At 45.2% G+C, this 27,263-nt stretch overlaps 2 protein-coding genes across 2 annotated transcripts; one reads left to right on the top strand and one right to left on the bottom strand.

The window, feature by feature from the left end:
- Nucleotides 1–1,480: 1,480 nt before the first annotated feature.
- Nucleotides 1,481–11,297, top strand: tgm2b (transglutaminase 2b). Its single transcript, XM_076014276.1, has 13 exons — nucleotides 1,481–1,622; nucleotides 4,224–4,403; nucleotides 5,339–5,557; nucleotides 6,409–6,527; nucleotides 6,975–7,103; nucleotides 7,230–7,407; nucleotides 7,518–7,650; nucleotides 7,920–8,023; nucleotides 8,108–8,347; nucleotides 8,845–9,120; nucleotides 9,207–9,367; nucleotides 9,451–9,587; nucleotides 10,805–11,297. Exons 1-13 carry the CDS (start codon nucleotides 1,613–1,615, stop codon nucleotides 10,953–10,955), a joined length of 2,037 nt encoding a protein of 678 aa, XP_075870391.1. The 5' UTR covers nucleotides 1,481–1,612; the 3' UTR covers nucleotides 10,956–11,297.
- A 1,073-nt stretch (nucleotides 11,298–12,370) lies between these two features.
- vstm2lb (V-set and transmembrane domain containing 2 like b) lies at nucleotides 12,371–25,466 on the bottom strand. The gene is made up of 4 exons (XM_076014395.1): nucleotides 24,978–25,466; nucleotides 15,167–15,336; nucleotides 13,804–13,848; nucleotides 12,371–13,598 (listed from the first exon to the last, which is right to left on the bottom strand). The coding sequence occupies exons 1-4, from the start codon at nucleotides 25,135–25,137 to the stop codon at nucleotides 13,293–13,295; spliced, it is 681 nt and encodes a 226-aa protein (XP_075870510.1). The 5' UTR covers nucleotides 25,138–25,466; the 3' UTR covers nucleotides 12,371–13,292.
- Between the last annotated feature and the right edge of the window lie 1,797 nt (nucleotides 25,467–27,263).

Below are 27,263 nucleotides of genomic sequence, written 5' to 3'. Positions count from 1 at the left end.
ACACTAATTCAAAACAGACGTAGTGCAGCTCCAATAAATGCAGTATTACCCCCCCCCCCCCCCCCGGACCCCACCCACCCTTCTGAAATAAAAGCAAAGTCTGGGTTACTTAAAAAAAAAACACCAGATTCACACTGCTGAACGAAGAGAAAAAGTGTTTCTTATTTGCTGCGTTAAGGCTACGGAGTATATGATATGTAGTGCTCATGTTCTGCTCCCATTTCATGATTGAAGGGAACTTTCCTTAAACTGTGGGACACAAGTGTTAAGGTGAGTCACGGACAACTTTCATCTTGAGCATTGTATGCATATGTATAGATAACGCAATTTCTCATTCTTTTTCTATTACTGAATTCCTTTTACACACACACACACACACACACACACACACACACACACACACACACACACACACACACAGCACTTCTCATTCTTTTAACCCCTTTTGGGGGCAGCTGTGTTTTTCAGTTTCATCATCAGTGGTGGTGGTGGGCGCCACAGAGCGAGCCTTGGCAGAGGCCCTGACTCACTTCCACTGTGGTTTTGAACAGAGTTCAGTGTCACTTCACTGATGTAATGCGTGGCTGTTGAGCCAGGACTTGTATGTGCCATGTGATAATCTGTTTTAAAGAGGGCTTTCCTCTGTTATTCAATCGATGGAATAACAGTCACATATACAAATTACCATGTGACATCAAAATATATATATCTATTTCTCTCATGTACACGACCAGTCAAAAGCATGGACACATACCTCTGATTTAATGGTATTTATTCCATTTTCATGACTCCCCACATTGTAGACTGTCACTCGAGGCATCATAACTATGATTGAACACATAAGGAATATGAATTATTAAACAAAAAATGAGAAATAACTCAAACAGGTTTTATATTTTAGGTGATTTAGAATAGCTACCCTTCATATAATACAGTGTAGAAAGTTGTAAAGATAAAGAAGAAACAGGTGTGTCCAAACTTTTGACTGCTAGTGTATGTAGATAGATAGATAGATAGATAGATAGATAGATAGATAGATAGGTGTGTGCGCGCGAGAAAGAAAGACGAGCAAGGAGCGAAGCGAACACAAACATTAGATTAGAACTATTGTTTCTTTGCACCACTTCAGCTTCAGCGAGAGAAACGCATCAACAATTCAAACGCCTGCAAACACAAATGAGCCAATCGGCCGCACCTCGGTGCGCTCGGGCACAGATACATAGACAGGCGGCTCGCTAAAGTTCGAACTGGGTAAGAAAAGGGCTGCGAGTGAACGTGGGACGTGATGCCTGAGGTCGCGGATGCCAGACGGGCTGTTGTATACGTCACAGATTGAGATAAGTCACTTCTCTGGAAACATTTATTTCCATCCCAACTTGCTACTCCATCTTCCGGGAAACGCGCTCACACAGCCCGGGAGCTTCTGAGGAAAGTGCTCGGCGCTCGGTGGAGCGAGGGCGGCGTCGCGTCACGCCCACCAATCAGGAAGAGGCGGGGCGAGCGGGGCTACAAATGGCAGCGAGATAACGGCGACGGGACCCTCCCATCTGAGAACACACTCACACTCACACGCACACGCACCCCTACAGCAGCAGCAGCAGCAGCAGCAGACATGGCACAAGGTAGGTTCTACTCTGACTACTTCTGGGTTTATTATAACCACCATAGGAGGTTTTAAGTCTATTTTTTGTTTTGTGTTTTTATTTGTTTGAATCCATTTCAATAGTTTGACATTGGTTGAATTGAAGTAAACTGACAAATGTGGCAGAAAGAACACATTTCTGTCCGCATGCATCTTCAAGCATTTTAAGATTGACACGCTGGCCCCTGTGTCTGACACCGTATGTTGCTGATACTCTGACATTTACAACTCTGTCAGTCACACTTGTGACTTGTGAAAACGTTCGTCCTCTCATGCCTGAGCAGAAGATTGCAGCCCTGGGACCATAAGACACATAACAGCCGCTGAAAGCAGCTGAAAGCAGCTGGAGGCTCCTGCAGTTAACTGCTGCCGTCTTTACATGGACCAACAGGCACAGAAAGAGAGAGAAGGGGGGGTAGGTGTGTGTGTGTGTGTGTGTGTGTGTGTGTGTGTGTGTGTGTGTGTGTGTGTGTGTGTGTGTGTGTGTGTGTGTGGGGGAGGTTTCTTCAAACAATTTACTCCAAACACTTGTGCAGACTCTTAAAATCTGGCAGAACCGGACAGCCGACGCAAGAAAAAAAAAAACCAAACAACTCTTCTCAGGTTCTTTGCAGACCTGTGCGTCAAAATGTGCAGCATGCCAGAAATGTCTGGGGGAGGAGGAAGGGGTCGTTTGTGCACAGTGATCTCTGAACTGTGCAGACTTTACACACGCTCACAAGAACAGTTTTATTATGATGATTATTTGCTGTGGCTTCCTCTCAGAGTTTCGCTTGCCGGGGCAGCTGGTTCAGACGACTGAGTATGCAGAAAAGAAAACACACGAGGATGAATCAGTGTTTTCCCTTTCAGACACGTACAAAGCATCCATTTCAAAGTGTCCATGGTGGAGCTCTGGGTGTCACCCTGCAAAACTGGGAACCCTTTTTTCACCACTGACAGGACAGCAAGGTCCTTCTAGTGAAACTTTCCAGGGTTAAAACGGCGCCGTCCAGGTTATTTTAATTTTGCTTACTTACCTTATAAGGCCAATGCAGGCTGCGCTCGAAGACACAGCCCCTCTGTGGCTGTTTGCGTGGTGCCTCCAGTGTGCAATCATTAGGCAGGAATGGAGGGGGGTCAGGGCGGAGAATCTCAGTCCCATACATTTGGTGTGAGAGAATCGAACTGCCCGCTTATGTAACTGCCGAAGACGCCGCCAGCTGCTGCGAACTGCTTCACCTTCACGCAAACATACTGTTACTGTTACTGTTGCAGAGGAGGAAACACAGATTGTTTTTTCAAATCAATTCTGCATCCACATAATACCCTCCAAATCCCCAGAAAACCACTGCAGAAAAGGATGATGTCACCCCCTCATTGTGCAATCACGTGTTCACGTGTTCTGGTGTCTGGAAATGTTCTCTTGAAGTTCCAGATCAATGTTATTAGACGCCTTTTTCAGAGTAGAGTGAGATTGTTCTTGCTCCAGATGGTGAACTATTAAAAAGGTGCTAAACTCCAAAGCAATGACATTTATTCTGTATTTTCCCTGATCAAATGTTAAGAGTTGAACGGGCCGAGCAGTAAAGCCTTCACAATCCTCTGACTATCTCCAGCTGTCGGAGCACCGGTGGCGCGACACCTTGAACTCATTTTCCGCAATTAGAAGCACTGTCATGTTTTCAATTAGCGTGCGAAATAAGGTAAAAGCCTGCGTTTAACCCCGCGGACATGCTGATATCACGTAAAACAGCAGGAAGTCTTTGCAGCTTAGGTACTGTGTTTGCTCAGCCCAGCCCCTGCCTGCTGACAGCTCCGCCTCCTATATGGTGTGAGGTCGCGAGGTCACCCTCCTGACGTGTGACGGAGCGGCCCACACGGCTGCGAGCTCCGTGGAGGCATTATTAAAAGTGATCCATGCAAACAGGAAGTCAAGAGGGTGAGATTCCTCTGAGTCACAACACACCCAGCTGAGAAGCCGGGCGCTTTGTACTTGAGCAACCTTCCCAGCGAGCGACTGTCTGCCTGTCTGCCTGTCTGCAGGGAGCGACTGTAAAAGCCAGCAGAAAGCCCTGCCATCAAAATGAACTTACTGGAAATGACTTTCCTACAGCCTGGCTGCTGTGCATTAAGCGCCTGTTCCTGTTTCCTTTTTGACCAGTTTCACTTATTTTTAAAATTGTATAACTAGCATTCACGTGTAGTGAAGATACCTAAATGAAAAGCAGGTCAATCTATAAGGAAGTGGAAATATTGTGTATCTGCAGTAGCCCAGAAGGTAAATCTGTTTGGGCTTGAGAGACCAAGCAGGACATCAGAAAACAAAAATTCACATTAACATTGTTTGCATTATGCTTTCTTACCACTAGGTGGTGCTAAATCTTCCAAGCTGGGCCTTTAAAAGTTTTATTTAAACGGCACATTATGCAACAGTTACACGATAGTTTACCAGATTGTAAACATATACAGCATATTATCCAGCTGTTTAATGTAAATCAAACAATTGTGCCTGGTGCGTTGATTTCTCAGTAATATGTCAACGATTTCAAATAGACCAAACTTCTAGACTCATTCTTTGTTTCTCTTTTTCTTTCCAAAGCTCTGGACATCGACCGCTGGGACCTGGAGTACTTGTTCAACAACACAGACCACCGCACGGATCTGAACGGCGTGGACCGTCTGATTGTGCGCAGAGGCCAGCCGTTCACCATCAGCCTGTACTTCCGTTCTGGAAGCTTCCAGCCTGGAGTCACCTCTCTGGACTTTGTTGCAGAAACAGGTGCTGCCTCCTCAGCTCTTCTTCGAAAATCAAGAAATGGTCAATGAAGACATTGTAAACTAAGAGTCTGGGATGTTGTCAGAGACATATGTACCTGTATGTTTCCTCCCGTGTGTTGCCTGTCAGCGGGTTCACTTTAGGTGCCGCTGTGCATCTCTGCTCACATTCCATCCGCTAACTTTTGTGATTTGAAATAGGAGGAGAGGAAATAATCTGTTTCCAATGTTAGCTGAAAAAGGAAGCAAGTAATTTCCCTTCAGCTCTCCAGTTTTTACAGCCAGCTTTTGAAGGTTGAGTCGTTGTTTTTTTTCCCCATTGTTAACCGAAGATCCTCCCACATTTTTTCTCTTTGCTTCACTGGAATCAGCTGTTTGTTCTCCACAGGTTGTGTTCTCATTTACCAGACAAGTCTTTAAAGCCGTCTCAGTTTGCCTCAGCTCGTATTCGGGGAAAACTCATGCATGGACAGGGGGTAATTCACTTTAGGAGCTAGGCCACTAAAACAGGAAGTGTTCCTCGGCAACAGGAAAGAGAGTGTGTGTGTGATAGTAGATAAAGTCGGGCGCTTAGAAAGAGAAAATTTTGCTCTGCCGAATGAGAAGAAAAGGATCGAAAAAGCTGCAGGCACAGGGAGGATGTAAAGGATTTTTTTTATTCTGTGCTAGTTTTACTTATTTATTTATTTATTTCTAGTTGTAGATTCATTGAAAAGCACCAATCATCTTTCATAGTTGGATGTTTTTACTCTGTTGTACTGTTCATGCACAACAGGGGACTCACTGACATGTTTGCTCTAAATTTGAACAGGGCTGCGGAAACCAAAAAAAAGAGATGTGTACTCTACAAGTTTCCATTTCCCAGAGCCAAATATTTCACAGACTTGGCTGTTTCCCACATGCAGTCAGTCTCGCTGTATCTGCGCTGTTTGCACGCAGGGCCCCAGCCCTCAGAGCAGTATGGCACCAGGGCCTCCTTTGGACTGTCCCCCAACATCGACACGTCACGGTGGAGTGCCGCTGTCACCAGCCCTCCCGGGGACATGGTGGCGCTGTCCATCTGCAGCGCCCCCGACGCACCAGTGGGCCGCTACACGCTAAGCCTGGGGAGATCAGGCCGCGTCGACTTCATCCTGCTCTTCAACCCCTGGTGTGCAGGTGGGTAACTGTGCCATTTGTCATGCTGCCAAGTGCTTTGATCATCATCGCTCACTCTGAAGCGGGTTTATGATGGAAGGCGTCCATGGGCAGTCTAGAGGGCGGAAGATCACGTCAGTTGTTGTCCGGCTATTTCGTCATTCAGATGTTACTGCTTCCAAGACTCCTCTGAAACCTCACACATCCGTCTTTTTTCAGGCCTTCTTATTAGTTGTGACATAAGCAGGAAAAAAAGTGTTGCAAGCTTCTCTCGTCAAAATAGAGGAACTGACTATGAGCCTCACTGCCACTAATGCGATTAGCATTGACACAGCAGTAGTAGCAGTTGTATCAGAGTAGCATTTTTTGTAATAAAGGAGGAGAAAAGAGGGTTTTACATTACATCCACATGGCTTTAGTATGATCTGAGGATTTTAAATTGAAGATTGTGATTGACTCAGAATAACTGTAAGAGGAGTCGCTCACCACAGTGTGTTTTTATCTTTGCATCTTTTTAATTAGGCCTTCAATCTCTAGACTGCCTTCAGGTTCTTCAGGTCCAAGAAATGTTGCCATAGTAAAAACACCTCACATTTGAAGATTTTCACTTTAAAATCAACAGTGTGAATTGTTCAAGCCACATTTGTATGCTAAGCTAATTAGCTCGTTGCTGAATTTATGTGGGGCAATTTTAATCTGGTGTTAAACTATAGCACTCTCTTCCATACAAGTCCTTTAAAATGCTTTACATGTGCAACTTGATCCATACATAGATAACTCTGACAGCGGTTTGACCAGCAGTCACAGTTGCACAGCATTCTACACGGGTTGCACAAGTTCATTGTATCGCTTGTGATGTATCTTGGCAACAGGCGACGTGGTGTACATGGACAACGATGAGAAACTGGCCGAGTATGTCTTGTCTCAGGATGGGATCATATTTCGAGGCACCTACAAGCACCCTGTACCAACTCCCTGGAACTTTGGCCAGGTACCAACACCAACACCGACAATCCCACTTCATCCAGTCTGTCGACAGCTTGGCCGCATAGTTGTCACGCTCTGCTCCGATAACAGAGAGAGATGTACATTCATCAAGTGGTATAATAGCGCATTGCGTAATGGCAAACACACCATTGTTCCTGAATACATGACACTGAAATCAGCAGATATGATAAAATGATAGAGGCCGATAGTCAGAGGGCTGTTATTGTTTCCAGTCCAGCCTGGGAAATCTGACACAGTGGGACAAAGGCTGGCATTTACAGCTCATTCTGAGTAATTTTGTTGACACTTCAAAATGATTGAAATGCAAATAGACATGCCCCAGCAACTGTTTTTTTTTATTTTATAAATAGTGCGCCAAAGAAATGGCTCAAAACATGGACTTTGACAATCAGTGCTAACCCTGTTCACCTTTTTCTTTTATGTTTCGTAGTTTGAAAGTGGAATCCTGGATGCTTGTCTGAGAATCCTGGATATGAATCCAAAATGTCAGAGGAACCCTGGCAAAGACCATTCAGGAAGAAGGAACCCTGTGTATGTTTCCAGAGTGCTCAGTGCCATGGTAACTCTCATACCTCACACGTGCGGTCATGTCTTCTTTGTTCACTTTCTTTTATCGGAAGAATAGACGACCGTTCTTAATCTTGGGTATCAGTCTGTGGACTTGTGTGCTTTCCTCCCACATTAGGTCAATTGTAATGACGATAGAGGTGTGCTGCTGGGGAGATGGGCCGGTGACTATGAGGGAGGCATCAATCCTATGTCCTGGAGGGGCAGCGTGGAGATTCTGCGCGCCTGGGACAAACAACAGTGTCTGCCGGTCCGATATGGACAGTGCTGGGTGTTTGCTGCGGTCGCCTGCACGGGTAAGATAGGATTGAGCGGATCTGTGGACGATGTGGCTCAGGCAACTAAGCTTAGTACATGGAAATACACACATTATTCTCACTGGTTTGTCACGCAACACTCCTGTTAGTTTCCAGAGCTCTCGGCATCCCCTGCCGAGTTATCACCAACTTCTTGTCGGCCCACGACACCAACAGCAACCTGATACTCGAGCGCTACATTGACGAAAAGGGTGATCTCATCCAGACCAGAGAGATGATCTGGTAAGAAGGCAACACTGGTGTCCATTGTCAACGTGACTGGATAGTTTTAAATGACAAAAATAGAAAATAAAAACACAGTTTAAGGAAAGATATGACTAACGGAAATGATTGTAAAGTCAACATAGTAAAATTATTAAAACTATTAAGTTACACATGCAAAGCCATTGGTCTAGATGATAGATAGATAAATACATAAATAGATAGATAGATAGATAGATGGATAGATAGATAGATAGATATCAGAGAGTAATGGTGGCTTCTCTTTGAAGGAACTACCACTGCTGGGTGGAGAGCTGGGTGGCCAGGCCGGACTTGAAGTCTGACTTTCATGGCTGGCAGGCCAGCGACCCAACGCCTCAGGAGAAAAGTGAAGGTGAAGAAGATGCTGCCCAATACAACATTTGGACATGTTAATTGCACACAAATGCCCAACCAATCTTGGTTTCAACTTGTCTAGGGGTGTACTGCTGCGGGCCTGTCCCAGTGAGGGCCATCAAGGAGGGAGACCTTCTACTCAAGTACGACGCCCCGTTTGTCTTCGCCGAGGTCAACGCTGATGTCAACACTATCAGGAGGAACAAGGACGGCAGCACAACTAAAGTCATTTCCACCGAAGTGGTGGGCCAGACGATCAGCACTAAGAGCGTCGGCAGTGATGCCAGAGAGGACATCACTCATCTCTACAAGTATGCCGAAGGTAGAGGAGCCACATAAACCAAACAAACCAACGCAACCAAACATCACTTTTTCTCTTTTTTTTAAGTGTCGCAGTCGCAAATTCATATCTCTATCATTCGAGCCTCAAGCACTGAAGGGTCTCATATTTTACCATTTATCGGACTCCATTAATGCAAAAAAATATGTATACCTAACCCTCTGTTTGCAGCCTCTTGCGAAAAACATTGGGTTTTTGTTTCTTGCTAAAACTGATGCTGTGTCGGACCTTCCACGTGTGTGGAAGGGGTCGACAAAACCAACACCTGGCTGGTGACATTGCCGCTATCCTGGCAGGGCTATCAGCAATGACCATCGGCCTTTGTGACATCACAAAATGCTGATTTTGAGAGCTGTTTCCACAGAACCCAACTGAAAAGCGGAGGAAAGAAAAGACAAACTGACTTTTCTCGGGTTTCTTCCGAGCTCACTGACTCCGTGACATGTGAACCTCTGGCTCTGCTGCGTTTGTGTGCCCAGGCTCCCATGAGGAGCGGGAGGCCTTCAAGAGGGCCAACCACCAGAACAAGCTGCTCCACCAGCAAGAGAGCGGCGGCCTGCGTGTCTCCATCAAGGTCGGCGCCGACATGAAGAAGGGCTGCGACTTCGACGTGCACGCTGTGGTCACCAACGACACGCAGAGCGAGAAAAAGTGCCGCCTACTGTTCGGCTCCTGTGCCATCTCCTACAGTGGCTCCATGGGGGAGAACTGCGGCTTCAAAGACCTGCTTAACGTGGAGCTGGCGCCAGGCGCGGGTGAGCCGAGCAGCCGCACGGTGAATTCGGTCACTTTCTGATTGTCGTTGGGTCGATGGTTGACGCACTTGGCGTGTCCTTTGAAGAGAGGCGAGTTCCGCTCAGGCTGAACTACTCCAAGTATGGCGGCCTGCTCACTGAGGACAACCTGATCCGCCTGGCAGCTCTGCTGATAGACTACAGCACCGTCGAGCCCACGCTGGCAGTGAGGAACATTGTTTTGGAAAATCCTGAGATCAAAGTCCGGGTGAGTCCAGCGAGAGCAGTGACAGAAGCATTTTTCTTTTATGTCTTTGCTTCTCCTGGCTGAGTGGTGGTTCTTCTGTACAGATCATTGGGGAACCAAAGGAGAAACGTAAGATGGCTGCAGAGATCACGCTGAGGAACCCTCTGCCGGAAACGCTGGAGGACTGCTGCTTCAGCATCGAGGGCGCCAACCTCACCGGGGGAAGCGTCATCTGCGAGAGGTCTAGATTTCACCAACATTTTTCTCCCCCTTTTAATATAAAGAATAAAAAAAAATCTCTCTAAAAAGGGATACTTCACCCTGAAATGGAAATATATGCTTCCATTTTGGTCCTCGTGTCACTTTCTAATCTTCATAACTGCTCTGGAGTTCCACAGACAAACTGTCCATGTTCATCATGCACAGTAGCTCACACGATTCTGAGATGGTAGTTCACGCTGTGGGAGCAGACATGAACTTCGCCTGGGTTTACGAGGCTACAGATATTTAGGCTGAAAAAAAAACAAACTGGCGTTATCATCTAAATTTCAAGTCAAGTCTGGCTTTTTTTATTGTGGCACATTATGTCCCACAGTCTCCATCAACATCAGGGGGAGAAGGAAATGGGTCAAATTTGGGCCAAACTATCCCTTTATATGCTCACACAACAAATGAGCTTCGCTTCGCAGCTTTCCAGTGGTTATCACTTCACCCTCTAAAACCTGACCCATCAAAAGAAATAGCAAGAACATATATTTTTTGGAAACTGAGATGTTTACCAAGCCTTTACTTATTCTGATTCATTCATTTTTATTTCTTACTTAATTCAACTCTTCATCTCCGTCATCGGTTCACAAAATGAAGTGTCAGCTTTTCCTCTGTGCAGCCCTGGACCTCGAAAATGAAGCGTTTTACTTTGTTTCATTTGTCTTGTGTGCAAGTCCTCCTCCTCCCCAACTGTTTAGGGAATGAAATGACTGAAGAGGTTTTCTCAAATCACTTCTGCAGGTTGTCAGACTCCCCCGGCACGGGGAGGAGCAGGACTGCTTGAGCTGCTCGGGCCACATGACCACTCAGGCACGGCTCGACTCTGAGCGTCCCCTGCAGCTTACAAGTGCTCCTGCAAATTGTATAATATATAATATTGTAAAATGCAGCTAATATTGTGTAAATATAAATACAGCACTGGGTCCTGGTACCAAGCGTCGGTGAGGAGTTTCAACTGGCGTGCACAGGATGTAGAATTATCGATCAGCTTCTTCTAATAACAGCAGTTTTCTGTCAGCGGAGTAAATGGTGTCGCAGTACTGCAGCTCTTTGCATGAGTGGGCAACAGAGACTTCATGTGACTGATTGAAGTGGGTTGGCGCCGCTCCGGCCGAGCACTCTGTCCGCTGTGATCTGCTCGTTCTCATGTTTTACGCGCCCAGGTGTAATAATTCAGTGTTTACCCTGCAGGCTGGGCTCTGCCGTGGGTCCTGGCGAGGAAGCGAAGGCCAAGATTTACTTCACGCCCACCCACTCCGGCCTCAGGAAGCTGCTGGTGGACTTCGACAGCAGCAAGTTGAGTCACGTCAAAGGCTACAGGAACGTCATCATCGGAAAATAGAAAAAAATACATTAAAAAAATGGAATAAGACGTCGTCATCCCCGGCTCTTTTTGCTTCAACTGAAACAATGTTACAGAAAATGATATATACATGTTTCTCGTACAACGCATAAAGGCTTTTATATCCAGATATCCTGATTTTTTAAAAAAAAATCCAGTTCTGCATTGTGTTGTGTACTGCTGATCGTTTTTTATACAGAGCCAAAGATGCCGCTGAGTATGCATGTGAAAATATTTACTTTTTATCCCGCAATTCAATGTAGAAGTGGTATTTCAAGAGCTTTGTTTGATTTTTATACTGTAACTGTGACTGTGCAAGAATTAAAAATGGTATCGCACACATGCAACGCATTTGTGTTTTTGATTTATAGTTTCTGAGCCACAACGAGATCTCGCTCTATCGCCTGTTAGCACGACAAGCTAAAAATGTAACTGTTTGGTGAAAATCGTTGTTGTAGTCACTGGTTAATCAATCACTAATGTACTATTGCCACAAGCGAGACAGCACTGGTGGCTTTCTCACCTGAATTATTCAGTATTTAGAACACGGAGAGCCACTTCACACACAATAGATGCGCAGTGTCAACATTTTCAACATGCTACTCCTCCACATTGAAGTATAATAAGACGACACGCTGCTCTTACCCACCGACACATTCTCACCTCCCCCTCCTCTCCGCTCGTGCCTGGCACGTCACGTGACTCCATGTTGAGCTTGATTGCCGTGGGACCAAGAATAAACATACAGCTTGAGCTGACGTACATCGAGTAAGTCCCTACGTGAATAAAACGTTAGCCACACAAGGATATGCTGCCCCCATCTGGCCTCAAACAGGATTGCAGGTATTTGAAACCAAGAACGGGTTCGACCGTAGGCAGACGCAGCCTGTGTCAGGTTTCAATACAAATCCAGTGTGTACAAAATACATGTGTACAGCGCCCTCTCGTGGCACCAAAATTAATAGCAAAAAAAAAAACATTGGTTTAGTACAACAGGTTTCAGAATTCTGCTCAACTCACCAAGTCTCAAAATCAGTTTAGTTTCCAGTATTGCCACGTTGTCCTGTGCTCTGCCAATCCACATTGTTTTTTCAGTCAGCAGTCAATTTCCACATTAATCATCCAGACATTGAAAGTGACCTTACATACACGTGCAGATGTGAATAAAGAACAAAGTAATTTCAAATGAATTGTATTTAATAGAAGAAAGCAGCAGTTTGAACAAACACAGTTAGGAAGGGGGAATGATTTTGATAATAAACTTTAAAAATCAAACTAAAGTTGACAGAACTATGACTACTTTTTGTATCGTCTTCGTTTTGGAGTCATGTAGTTAAATGGCATTGACGCGTAAAATGTAAAAGTTCACAGAATAAATACGGCGTTCTGTCAAAAACAAAGGCATCACATCGGAATATTGTGACAATCATTTTAATCATGAGCTTACGGAGAATGTTTTAGAAATATTACACAACTAAAACCATGGCCATACAAGAGCAGCGTTAATATTTAAAGGTCCCATACTGTACAAAATTCACTCCCAAAATTCCACAATTTCTGTGTCTCTATCCTGTCAGCGAAAATGTTTTGCTGTACTTCAAGAAATTATGTATTAAAACCTTCATTTTCTGGAAATCAGCCCTTTGTGACATAGCAAAGGGCAAGTCACCAATCTCACTGGTTAATCGCAACATTTGCAACCAGGTGTTGGCTCCACCTCCTGAGGCCTCCTTTTTTTAGTCTCCCACTGTTCAATAAAGCGTCAGTTTTGGCAGGGAGCTAAAGCTGTGTTTTAGCAGGCTACTGCAAACAGAGGGCTAAATATGATGTTTTCTGAAGCGCTCCACTGGAGTCAGTGATTAAAATGAATGACTAGTAAATGCGTATAATATAGAACCTTCAAACAAATCCGCCCAATTCCGAGAAAGAATGCGTTTATTTACACAGAAAATTCTGGTGTTTTTCTGGCGAAAGAGAAAGAAAGCGGCACAGATCTCAGTGCACTTTGGATGGAAACGGTGCCTTCGTGAGAAAAAGAAAAACCTCCTAAAATCCCAGCTTGAATAAAATAAACACATCTACTGACTCCAAGTCTCACGTCGACGCAAACCTAGTGCTAGAGACAAATAGCAAAGCCACGAAAAAGATGGACAAACAAACGGTGGGCGGTTGTGGTTGTGTGGCGCACGACGTGTGGCCGTGTTGGTTTCTTGATGAGCATCCCTCTTCTCCTCCTCCTCCTCCTCCTCCTCAGAGAGCCGTGAACATGCAGACGGGCGTGTGAGCCGCGCAGCCCTTCATTACAGTCTGTGTCGCTGCCAGCTGATCCCCGTCTGATCAGGGGCCGGCTGGCCTTGCGGCGACCCTCTCCTCACCTTCCTCCTCCTCCTCCTCCTCCTCCTCCTCCTCCTCCTCCTCCTCCTCCTGTAGCCCCGCCTCCTCGTCATACTGCCCCGCCTCCTCCTTCGAGGAGCCACGGCCGCTCTCGGGCTCGCTCACGTGCAGGTGGGCCCGGACGCGGTGCTGCTGCGCCACGGCGCCGCTGAAGTCGATAACGCGGCACTCGTACGTGCCATCGTCGGACGGCTTGACGCTGGAGAGGCGGAGCTTGTGGGAAATGTTGCCTCCTGCTACTTTGACCACCTGAGGGCACACATGGGAGCGGGGAGGAGGTGTGTGTGTGTGTGGGGGGGGGGGGGACAGATGGGCACAACAGATGTTTACAACAGCCCCTTGGTTGAGGGTCTTTTAAATCCCTGCTCTAAAAAGAAAAAAAAAAACATTTATCTGCCTTTGATAAAGGTTTGTGCTTTGTGTGATGTGGCAGATGATGGGAGATCAAACTCACGCTAATTTTGGTGGCGCCTTTGAACGTCTCCTCCAGGGGTACGATCTGCGCAGAAATACGGACGGCGCATTAGAGACACAAAGCTAAAAATATATAACGCCCCCACCGCAGGCAGACACACACACACACACACACACACACACACAGGAGCAAAACACGACAGCCGACAAGCGTGTTTTCATGTTGTTGTTTTTGCCGCAGTGTTTCTGGAATCCCGCGCTCGCATCTCCACCGCGCCGAGCACGTTCTCCCTCTGAGCGGAGGGCGTGCGGAGGCACAGAGGTATTCTTTTGGGTATATGAATGAATTATGCATGGAGCAGGCAGGAGTGTTTGAAAATCTATTTCTTTCTCAGTGCCAATTATAGCGTCTAGAGGCACAACAGGGGAGCCTCGGTCCCACCGTGTCAGGGGAGAGGGAGTCAACCTGTTCCTCCGGTGCAGACGAATGCTAATCAGCAATTATCCCTTTGCTTTCCAAGCCAGCGGGTTCCTGCCGCGGCTGATGTTCTGACATCCAGTGAGCTTTATGTTCGGTGCGAGCAGATCAGACAAAGTGAATTGGAAGGGCCGAGCCGGGTGAAAAAGGTGAGACAAATTGGACGTTTTAAACGGCACTTTGAAGAACCGCTGTAGTTTTCTGATTGAATTAAAAGTGTCATTCTTTGATTTTGATTGTTTTCTTTTTCTTATGATAATCTACCAAATGAATCAAAAGGGACTTTAATGCAAACTGACAGAAAGATAAAACAACGTGCAAACTAGCGCCGCATGATTTGTTACATCACCCCAAGCTGGTGTTGTTGTTTCTTGACAACATTGATGCAGCAGAAGTTAGCAGCACGGTGGCAATACTTGGCAGAAACAAACAAATTGCTTTTTAATAATAATGAAAAAACACATAAATCATCGATCATCGATCTCTACTTGTGAATGTTAGCTGTAGGGCTGTCATCCAGGCCAAAACGTAGCGAGTCTAACGTTAATGTTACTCCAACAACAACAACAACAACAACAATGGTTGCAGACAGAACAGACAACGGTGGAGTCACGTGATTCGTTGGCTGCAGTGACAGGCATAGCCTCCACATTAGTTTTGCCAAATTTTGGTAGCTAGCCAGCTAGCTTGTCAGTGATATTCAGAGTTTTGGTGAGGAAATACCTCTTTCAGACCCACTGAAAACTCAAAAGCCTCCCATCTTTTTGGGACAAGTCATTTTAAGTCGTCGACAGTTACAGTATACATTGATCTGTCTTCATTAGACCGAAACATGTGTGCGGCAGCAGATGTGTCCCTCGGTTTGGAATCACAGGAGGTTGAAAGCAAAGTTTCACCCCCCCCCACACACACACACACAACTTACATTATTAGTGATGAGCTCAGGCTTCTGCTGCCAGTCTCTGTTGTCCTTGATGTACCACCACTGGATCTCCAGGGAGTAGGAGGGAGAGCCCGCCCCTCGGAAGGAGCACGCCATCTCCACGTCCTCGCCGCTCCGCGTGGTCACGTCGCGAGGCATCTCGGTGAAGAGTGCTGCACCAGAGGGAAGACAAGTCATCATAAGCGGCACTCCTGTATCAATAACTGTTATATATACGATGCCAGCGGTGTGCGGTAATGAGCAGCCCTGAGAGCAGTAACCTAAACATGACAAACAGTGGGGGACATAGCAGCGTTGTGTCCTGGCTCCATAAAAAACAGCTGCTGCCGACGTCTAGCAATGTGATATGACGAGAGGATGTCAGATGAGGAAGAATATCATGGAACACTAGCAAAAATCTTTTCATCAGCATGGTGAAAAAACATCTGTCACACCTCGACACCTGATGTTGATTGATTTACAGTCAGTCAAATTGCCTCTTATGATTTTACTTTAGTTTTTCTAAATTATGTAAGTTAATAATAATTGATTTTTTTTGGTGGCTGGTATAATAATTGCTGGTTCAGCCTCATTGGGTGTTCGCATATTTGAATTGGAATTGTGGTTGCATGAATCGGCGGATGCAGATCATCTCGAAACGGCAAAACTGGAACAAGCCTGTCAACCGATCAATCTGTCAACCGATCAATCTGTCTGCCTCTAATAATCAGTCTGCCTGTGTCTCCTAATGGTCAACACAATTAGCATTTGAAACGGGCGACTGACGCCAATTTAGACCAAATGGAGTCCCGCCCTCCTCGTTAGTGCTCAAATCGATCTCCGTCTGTCTGCTCACTTGACACATTCATTTCAAAAGATATCAATCCAAAATAAATGCAGAAATCAGAGCGGGTGATGCTGTGCTGCAGTGCTGCACAGACTCTATGGGGAAGGGGAGAATAGGCAAGTGACTGGCGGGCCGAGTGCGGAGGAGCCGCGCCCTTGGCCCGCCGCCGCCTCCTCCGGCCTCATTTGTCAGGGAAGATGTAGAGGTGCGGATGGAGCCGGACGGAGGGCACGGAGGGTGCAGCAAGACGAAAGAGAGAAGGAAGAAGTGTGAGTAGGACGGGGGCAGAGGTGAAGAGAAGAAAGAGAAGAGACAGGTGGTGGCGTGAGGACGGTGCAGGGGTGCTCGGCACACAGAGGACGGACAGACAGGAATGAAAATTAAAAAATGACGATGATGAAAATGTGACAGCAGCGAACAGCGACGTCTGATCAGCACAAACTGTTTCATATCAGGGACAATAATCAGCCGGTCTGTTTGTTGTTCGGAGGTCTTGGACAGCAGAGAGGAGCCCCTACGGCGTGAATTCTTTCTACTGACTCAGTGGCCGGCTCACCTCTCCGGAGCTCAGACCACTGAGGGACGGACGGTGAGGTGAGATAAGGACACGGAACACATGATATTCTCATATTCCCGCCTTTTGACTCAAACACAGAATAGAAAGTTTGACCAAACACCTTTCAAATTGTATTTTCTTCCTGTTCCAGTCCTTCGCTACAACCTCTCTCCGAGGACTCAGGAGACCTTCTGTCTGTTATGTCCACGCGCTCATATGAACTCAGAACGTCTTAAATTGGCAGATCAGATGCAAAGTGCCGCTGCCCGCATGATGTTTTGGTACTCACTCACACAACCACAGCAAATGATCAAGTGATTAGTCAATCGTTTCTCATCCCACAGCATCCTCTTCCAGTTTGTGCTGCGTTGCAGCGCCGACTCTGTTCTGCCTCTGCAGCCGCGACCCTTTGAGGTGACAGATGATGCTGTCGGCGCTCCGCTGCCGGCTGTTGATACTGTATCTGGAGGATTAGAAGAACTGTCGCAGACTCCACCCCTCCCCCACCCACGACAGAAGTCAGGTGATTGAAAAGCCAGCCTTGTGTCGGCTCACATGTTTCAGGATTGTACAGTGAGTTTTCCCCCCGCTATTTCTGGCCTTGACTCGGCACCACGTGTTCAAAAAAGCGTTGACGCCGTCACGTGGCGACGGTTCTTTGTCACGACCTCTGTCAGCCGTCTGAGAAAAGAGCCATTCTGAAGTAAAGAGAGTGCTTTCTTCAATACAGTACCGTTATTTTTTTCCGAAGCAGAGATATTTAGATTAAAAAAAAAAAAACCCAGCCAAAGGTAAATGTTTTGAGAGTCTGACGACTCAGTGAGGCATTTTCATTTCATCCTGCTGGCTTCGTACACTTTCAAGCAGGTAATTTCAGGCATGAGCCTCAAATATAATGTCTAAAACGCAATCCCCACAAAGACTTTGCTTTCACATAAAATCCCCAGCTAATAATAAACGCTTAATAATAATAATAAACACAGTCAAACAGACGCCTGGGTGTTAAGTTTGGCTCGTCCAGAAATTTCAGCTTGTCAAACGGTGAACGACAGTGAAGGTTGATTTCATATCAAGGCGATGCAGCCGTGCAAGTTGGTGACGACATACAAGCCTTCAGCGCCATGGTCTCTTTTTTTATTATTATTATTGTGAAGGAGTGGAGGTCATGCTTTCAAAAATGACCAATCATTTAAAAGTGAAAGTCATTCTGACTATGAGAACCTAGGCATTGATGCTTCTGTCACATTTACCACTTCAGCCTATTTGTCTCTTTTCCAGCTGAGAACCCACAAACATGGGCAATGACAAACTCCAACAACCTGCAGCTCAGAAAAGGCAGCGCAGCGCAAAACACAGCAACGACCCACAACGGCGGTGCTTCCCTGCCACAGGTGCACCGGTGAAAATTCATGAAACCCGCCAAAGTCTCAATGTGAAGCCAGTGAACGTGAAGCCAAAGTCGAGTCAAGGACGGATCTGTGCGGGGAGTGGTCATGTTGGCCCAGAGCTGCGCTAAGAGCGGCTTACAGTTCTGCACTCCGACTGCCACACCTGGCAATAAAAGCCAGATTCAGTAAATGGAAGATTTTTCTCAATTTCCAACCCCTTGCAGAAAACCTCTAAATCCTTGCCTTGTTTTCTTTCTCCCTTTTTCCCTGGCCTGCTCAGGAAATGTCAAGACCTTAACCTTTTTCTAGGAAAAACTAATTTTACCTTATCTTCCCGTTTCCCCTCTCTCAATTGTTTTTTTTTTTTTTTACACACTTCCCTTTAATTTCCTTGGGCTTCACACTTCCTGTCTCTCCCTCTGTGTCCTTCGTGCTTGGCTCTGTGTCTTCCAGCCATCATGGCCAAACTACCTGGAACCTTCACTGTTTGTTGAGCTCGGTTCTGATAGCGCACGGTGGCTGTTTGACACAAAGCCTCTAACTGACTACAACTGGATCAGTCACATCCCATCCCCTCGATACATGTTTTCTCCTCTATTTGAACGTCACAAACACCAGGTAATGTCGTCTCCTGGTCCCAGTGGCTGATGTCATCCTCCGAGAGCCCTTTAATAAAAAAGCAGAGCAGCTCATTAGGCTCAGGCCAACGTGTGTCTCACCCAGACAAAAGAAGTCACGCTTCAATGGCCTCTGCAGGAAATGTATCCGCTCATGGCAACGCATCTGCTGAAATGTTCCACGTTTGCATCAACGCCGTTACATTTTCATAATGATCAACACCTGAACTTGTTCCGACGCTGATGCAAATCGCTACACGAAGTTCACAAGATGCTAAATTTACCTAAAAAAAACTGCGAGCTGTGACTAAAATGTGACGATGATGTAATTTCCTTCTGAATCCCTGGTTCTGCGACGTTCTCAAGGCTTTGTGGATTGTTTTTTTTTCCATATGATTTTCTTCAGATTCTTGTTGCTATCGCTAACAAATGTAATCAGACAGAGGCCCAGGACATTATTTTATTTCAGGTTATTCAGTTCAGCTGTTTCTTAAGTATTTTCTGAGATCGTTGGGCATGTGCTGTCTTACCTGCAAAACACACATGGGTTCAGTTGGCCCAGAAAAATATTAAAACTTGGAGCAAAGAAGATAATATGAAGTAAATGTCCCCTTCACACCAGCCTCCTTCTTCTGCCTTCCGCTCTTTTGTCTTTATCGATCTCTTTCTCCTTCCTGTGAAACACAACCTGCAGCAAGGGCCAGAAAGCAGGCGTCAAAGGCAGAATGCAAAAATCTCAGAGCAAAGCGCCGCTTTCTCCGTTCACCTGGTTGGATTATGAGAGATGTTTTGAAGGCTGACTTTAAGGAGAGACTCCCCAAACACAGTGGCTGACCCCTCCTCTATTTAATATCACACTGAGCACTGAGGCAGCTTGGAACATGCATTTTTAAAAACAGTTCCTACAGGGCTTTCTTTCTTTTTTTTTTTTACAGAATTGTTGGGAGAGCGGTAATAGAAACGAGGGGCGCGTGAGTGCAGAAACGGCCGGCTGCAATCCACCAAAGACTCATTAAAAATGAAGAGGGGAGAAAGCGATGAGACAACGCACGGCGGCGGGTGCACGGGCCAAAAGGAGACACTCTGGAATATTTTCTTCTTCAGATCGGCCGAGAAATGAGAGGTCTCCTAGTGAGTGAGCTCTACGCATTCATCCTGCTTCTCTCCACTGGTTGAAGGCAGCTGGAGCTGCCAGCAGGAGCGGATTACCCAGGACTGATTAGCATGGACGAGGAGTTAGCCTGACACCTGGATCTGCTCTTCCTTATGGCCGTTCTGGTTGACCCTGCACTCATTTGGTTTTCCTCGGAGGAAAACGTCAGGATCAGGCTGGCAGCTGAAACCTAAAACACACAGTGGTATTTTTTTTTTTATTCATTATTATTCTTTCATTGAGCAACACCCAGGCATCAAAGTAAGCTTTTCACTTCAAGGCTGTCAGAGCAAAGTTTGGCTTTTGACAGGAAATTCAGGCAAAAAGGCATGGAAAGTAATTCTAAAACTGAGATCAAATCAACAATCCACTGGTTAAATCAATAAAGATTCAATAAACTCATCCTTGTGCATCAACGAGACAGTGTACCGTTACCACGATTCCATCCACGCTGAGAGGAATCAGAGATCAGAGGAATGCACACAGGTGCCGACGTCACCAGAAGAGTTTTCTCCAACAACAACAACAACAACGACCTGTGCAACAAAATCTCACCGCAATCTCTCTCACATCCTCTGCGTCTCATTTGCTGATTCGCCAGAGCAAAACAAACTTTTCAAATCTATTTAGGCCGATGAGATGAATCGATTGAAGCTCAACAGAGAAGATTTAACGAGATGCACTTTGGTGTAGACACACGCCAACAGCTGACGTCACAGAAAAGGGTCGCTCCACACCAGCAATTACTGAATACATTTTTGTTTGTTAGTTAGTTTGTTTGTACAGAGCCCCAGACAAGTTTTTTTTTTTTCCCAATGTCATGTCTGGGAGTTCCGTATTTTTTTTTTGCTTTGACTTGTAAACTCACCACCTTGTGGTGGCAAAGTTAAAATAAATAAATAAATAAATAAAGGTGTAAATTGTGTTTTGAAAATAGCGAAATGATGGATTGAAAAGGACAGAATTAAGACACAGCGAATACCGAGACCTGAAAATAAACCGAGCTCAGCGCCGTAACTTCCACCAAGGTGAATGTAAATAACCGGTGAAAAACATCCCTGTGCGAAGACATCTTTCACTAAACTTGATGAATGGCTTTAATAATCAGGGAGGCTCCCCAACCCCCACCCCAGGGAACAATAAATGAAGAGGCAAAAAAAAAAAAAAAAACAACTCGGCAATCCTGTAATAAAGAGAGCCGCTGAGAGCAGTTATTTATCTTGATTTTAACGAGATTTAATCTTCCTTGCAATTAACCAAATATCAGAGCAGGAAATTACTCGATCCTGTGTGTCGAGAATTCTCTGTGGATTTCAGCACTTTATATTTGCAATGTTTTTACTCGGCTCTAATACAAAGAGACGATAAGACGCTATTATTCTTAAGTGATTGTACCTAATAACCAGGCCTTAAAGAGAAACCAGGGAAATGTACAAAGACAAGCTGCAGTTAGGAGCATCACTTGAATCTGGGTCAATTGGCTAATAAATACGCTTTAACTCCTCCGTCAAAGCTTTTAAAGGCCCACTGTGTAAGATTTGGCAGCATCTAGTGGTCAGAAGCATATTGCCAAGAGTTGAAACGTGAAGCCCTCATTTCTGAGATTCCACTTTCGTTCTTAAACCAACTCGTGTCATTGTAAAACTGTGTTCGGTGTTCTGGGCTGCTGTAGCAACACGGTGTCACAATGTGGCCGCCTCTTCAAGTGGCCATGCTTTCTATATAAAAAATTAATCTTTTTTTTCTTTCATGAAAAGCTATTCATATTTTAGGGGCTGACCTCTGACATATCTTCTTTAAATTTTCATTTCATGCCAATAGATTCTATAAAATGTCACACAGTGGGCATTTCAATCAAGAAAACATATCAAGAAAAGAATGAAGAAGCTGTATAGGCTTAACTGTAGCTATGAACACAAATGTTATTTTTACTTAAAAGTATGGCGTACTTAGGGTGACTAGGGCCTATCTAATTTTTTTTTTTTTTTTTTTTAAATACTAGCCATTTAGACTAACCAAAAAAAACAGTTTGTAATAGTATGAACGCCAGTCTTTCTGCAACCATTGTTGGCGGTCCCTGCTAGCCAAATAATAGAACAGAGCTTTTTCTTCCGCACTGGCTTTCTTTTCGAAACCCGGCAGCTCTTCGAACTTTACACACCATCAATAGGCCGACTGGATCAGCAACCAGGTTAGCAGCCAGCACTTGGGACGTCTCCTCCTGAGCCGAACGTCACCGCTGTCATCCTCCCGCCCTACTGCCGGTGACCTGCACCACGGCAGTGCTGCTCTTCTAGCCACTGCCTCAACCCCGCTCAGCCGGAGCTCCAGTCAACTGAACGCCAACGCAAACTGCCTGGGCTGGCTGTCCTTATTAGGAGGACGCCAAGCAGAGGACTGGCACCGGATCCCACACACTTTGAAAGGCTAATGAATTGTTCGGCAGAGGCCTGCGCGCTGGGAACGGGGGCCGATGGATAACGCGCCGTCCGTGCACTGCTAATGAAGAGTGCACGCTGGCCACGGGCGTCTGCAGCCATCGTTTCAGGAGGAGCCCCTGCGAGCGGAGCGGGGGTGCTAATTCCTGCACCCTGCTCGTTTGTCTTCACGCAGGGCGCGCAATGCCGAGCGGCGTGCAATCCAATCTGCACTTGAGCTGAAGTGGAAAGCGTGTCGGAGGGCCTGACTGGGTCACAGCCAGGTGCGCCCATCACAAAGGGGGCTGAATCTATAAAAAGCTCTCTACAGAACGTTGCCTTTCCGCCCCCCCCCCACCACCACCACCGAGGCAATTTATCAGCGCGGCTGAATGAGGAAAACAAGAAATCAGAATTTGTCTCTTGCTGTGCTTTTATTCAAACTGTTTTTGGAGGGTTGTTTTTGTGTTTGATTAAACTTTGAAATTTTTAATTGGGCCATTTTCCCTCTTGTTAAGGCTCCACACCCTGAGGTATTTATGGGCCGCCTGATGACAATTTCAATTAACTTTCTCCAGGATAAACACTACTCGTTGATTCTCCAACTTGATGAGACAGGCGATGAGGCTGCCGCCTTCACAACGATTGAAGCAAAGCGGCCTCGCCTTCACTCAAAAATAAAAAGACCTCTGGGGGCGACAAGCAGGACAGTGCAACAAAATGGCTGGAACACAGTTTAATTAGTCAACATTAAGTCTATTTCTGATGCAGTAATTAAAAAAGGACTGTTAGACCGGTAGATTTAAGTATTTGAAGCTAATCACAAAGGGGGGCGTTAACGAACATGAAGTAAAGACATTGTTTTCAACATAATAATGGTTGGTATAAGGTTGGTAATAATGGTAAAGAGGTACATTACATTTAAAAGTGTAAATTGGATTTGATTATTGAACAACAGTACAACATTTTGACGTGATTAACTTACAGAGACACTTAATCACGTCACATTGACATAATTAACGGGACCACGTTGTGTGACTTCCAAACTGGCGCACACAGACTTTACATGTGCTGCAGATGGTTCTTCAAGAGTTAAAGGGGAAATAAGCAATTTTCATTGTCAGCTATAAGCTAATAAAATCGACACGTGAAGCTCTGGTGGGGTTATTTCATCAGACAGACAATCATTGATGATGGTCTGCCCATCATCGATGTGATGGGCAGACCATCACATCACATTCCTTCTGTCCCTCTTGAGTTCGAGCTCTTACTGTTGTCTTGTTTACAAAGACAACAGCTGTACTACCACCATCGTAAAAAGCGAGGGCAAGCGCCCCTACGGTGGGCAGACATTTAATGAACTTAATGAAACACATGCAAATACTGTGAAATGCGTTCCAAACGGAAGCACATGAACGTTGAGTAAATTAGCTGGACATGCTAATGTTGGCTAAAATGATGCTGGAAATAACTCTGCATCTGGAGGGTTACCTTCTGTTTCCAGAACTCTGTTACCATGTCGTGACAGTGATTTAATAACCTCCTCCAACACAAAATTCTGCAGAAGTATGTAAGTGGAATTAGTTTGTTTTATTTCAACTGACTTTGGATGAAATGAAAAAAAAAAAAAAACCTGACCCTCATCATAAATTAAGAGCATGGGAGGGAGATTGCTATCCGCCAAATAATTCAGCATCAGCATCAGAGTTCTGCTCCAAAGGAGAATCCTCTTCCTTCACCTGGCTCCAGGTAAGATCAGCACACATGTTCCCATGTTGCCTTGTTGGGTGCAGAGCAAGTTCCAGGAAAGAGCTGTGATGTAGCGGCTACACAAACTGCTGAGCAATCTTGACGAACGGCAGAACGAAGAACCGGTGGACGGATTTTTGGCATTTTGACACAACTGGCATCGGTTGACACTCGTGAGACACACAGGCCTGAGGTCTGCAGTGGCCTGACTGATGAAGCTATTTCTGTTGTCAAGTGATACCATTTTATATGGTAAACACATTATTCACACGTTAAATTGCTTTTGGACATTTGGCTTTGAAGATAATGAGTATATAGGGACTATTTTTTTTCCGTTCTTTTTCATTTCAAATACTTTTCTTTGTGTTCATTTGATAATTGCAACAGGGTTCGTTTGTTCAGTTCTGTTTTTTGCACAAATTCAGAGTTTTGACAGTTCCTGCGCAGAACCTGCCTCTGTCACAACATTTATTGTCAGTGCCACCCTGATTAGTCTCACTTCATCTGTTACCTTCCAGTCCCCCTGTTCTGGATTAATTATGTTTTTGTCTACTAGAGTGAAACCCAAGGATCTGAGGCAATAATGAGGATTTTCTGTTGGCAAGGACTTTGGATGGGGAGTTTTTGCCCCATTATTATTATTATCATCATTACAATAATAATAATAATAATAATAATAATAATAATAATAATAATGTTTCAGCTTCAGGTACAGAACTTTAAAGACTGTTTGCAGTTTAAACTATATTATATGTACAGTCAATAAATATGTTCAGTGGCGAATTGTGAATATTCTCAGTAGTGAACATATCAGCAAATATACAAGTTTGTTTTGGGTTTTTTTGTTTTTCCCTCAATCTCAAATTCATCTTCCCGATTTCAACAATAAGTGAGGTTTTCATTTTAACCAACTTCGACTACAGAAATGTTGTATTAAGAAAGCATCACAACAGACATGACATGAGAGTATTGACCACAACCTCATAGCAGACTACCAAGAGTAAATTCAGTATTTTTAACCTCCTGTGTTAGTCCAGCCGGCAACAACAACAACAACAACAACAAACACAACGCAAACACAACTTACCATTTCCAGAGATGACATTATCCAGCTCCTCTCCTCCGGCCAGCTGTGCGGCATTAAGTTGAATATAAAGTCCTGTATAGTGTAAAATCCCCAGCAACACTCCGAAGGCTCCCATCGCGACAGCCGCTGTGTCAGACACGTCACGTCGGCCGGCGAGCATCGACGGTGTGCCTCCGCCTCAGATACATGCAGGGGCACGAGGAGAAGGAGCAGCGGCGGCGGCACAGCCTCCCCTCTGCTCTGCAAAAGGAGACCGCAGCCGGCGGAAGGAGACACAGCGAGCAGGCGAGGCGCTGCGGCTCCGTATTCCTTGGCACGGCCGGGCGGAGGGATTCCACAGAGAGTTGTAGTGCCAACACGGCAACTTTCACTTCCGCGTCGATCGACGGTGGAACTCACAAACGTCAGGGCTACATTAATTAATCATTAGGTAGAATTTTGGGCCATAGCTCCAGATGATAAAATATGTCATTAAAATCAACGAGAGCGTAGATAAAAAAAAATAAAAAAAAAACTAAAAAAAAACAGGTTAGGTCGGGGCAGACGGGACATGCTGATGTTCTGGACAAGTCACACAGGCCCAACACACTGAGACGTTTCTCATAATTTTAGAAAGAGAACAAGGAAAGTTTGGGGGTGATATAGTGGTGCAGAGGCTGCTGCATTTGAAGATGGGTGGATGGGTGGGTAGTTTAGGTTGACTGCTTCTTGTGTGATTGCCGTCAGCTGCTAAACTCCAGCACATCTGATTAGTGTGGTTAGTCCTGATAGCAGGTCTGAATCAGGTGTGTTAGAACTGACAAAGCAAACAGTTCACCCCCAAACAAACACCTTTTTATGTGCGGGGGCATCGTTCTGCATCTGAATAATTTGCTGGAAACATTTTCAGACTGATTGCTGATTCGGACTGAGACGCTCCAATACATTTCTTTGTAAAGTGCATGAAAAATGCTGTATGTTTTTGTTTTGTTTTTTTTGCACCTGGCTTATTTTTCCTTTGTGTTCCCATTAAATGCAGAGGGACTTGGGCTGCAATGCATTGCGAATCTTCCGCCTCGTTATCTTTCAATGATTTTGTGCCTGTTTCTTTTTAAGAGATAAGATAAGATAAGATAAACCTTTATTCGTCCCACGACGGGGAAATTTAGGTGTTACAACAGCCAGAAGATAGGGCAAACAAGAATAAAGTGAACAGAGCGTATAAAAATAACCTAAATAACCTAAAATAGTGCAAAACAGTATAAAGTAAAAAAAAGTAAATAAACAAGAGCCTGTACAGAGAAAAACAGTGAAAAATATGCTCAGCTGAGTAATTATTGCACGTTATAAATAGATGGAGGGTTATTGCACTTAGTCCGGTTTGGGGAGGTTATTGGTGTTGATTATAGAGTCTGACCACTGCCGGAAGAAAGGACCCGCGGTATCTCTCCGTGAGACACCGCGGGTTTTACTGCTGGGCTGCATGAGGTAATCAGATTGAACATAAACCAAACAGATCATATCGCTCGGGTTATTTGTACTTGCTCTGTCTCTCCACTGGGATGAAGTAATAGCAGTACAGAACAAAATGGAAAACCTTTCTCCGTTGTTTTCTGCCATTCAAAAGAATCGGTTGTTAATATCACAAAGATACTTCGGGTTTAGGTAATGATACAGTGCTGCAATATTTCCAGCTGACTGCAAAGGCTGACCAGAAAGGTTGTGTTTTGTCTAGTTGTCGAGTTGTTTCAAACGATTATGCAGAGCTGTGCTGGTCGCTGCTTTCAGTGGGACTTACGCGACTGAATACATTTCTTGAAAGATGGCGAAAAAGAAATGAAACACCCCCCAAGTGTTGGCACCAGGATTGTTGATAATTAGGTGTTACTGAGTTGCAAACAGCTCAATAACACTTAAACTACATGCCCACCAACCCACCCACACACTCACTCCGCACCAGTGTGTTACACACACATGTGCCACACACTCGCACACACACACACACACACACATTTGCAATTAGGCCAGAACCTGCAGATTTAAACACACAGTCGTCAAAGAACAGAGACGTGAGTCTGTGCTGAACTGTCCAAAAGTGACAAGGTGAACGTCTTCTTGGCTCAGAGGGAGGACAAGCGGCTCGGAGCCACTGTTCTCTCATTCCCAGTCTGACAGGCAGCAGCACATTCAGATTATGCTGAAGGACAATTCTCCGCTTGTCATATTCTGCTGCTCTTCAAAAGAAAAGCTGACCAGTGAGCCGAATGGTTTTTTTTTCCTCACTAAGATTTACAACATAAAAAAAAA

Source organism: Nelusetta ayraudi, unplaced genomic scaffold, assembly GCF_046127955.1.
Source record: "Nelusetta ayraudi isolate G7.1 ecotype Tasmania unplaced genomic scaffold, CSIRO-AGI_Nayr_v1 ptg000168l, whole genome shotgun sequence".
NCBI classification, from domain to species: domain Eukaryota; kingdom Metazoa; phylum Chordata; class Actinopteri; order Tetraodontiformes; family Monacanthidae; genus Nelusetta; species Nelusetta ayraudi.
The sequence above is the reverse complement of the archived record's forward strand: the minus strand, read 5'-3'. Positions and strand labels throughout refer to the sequence as shown.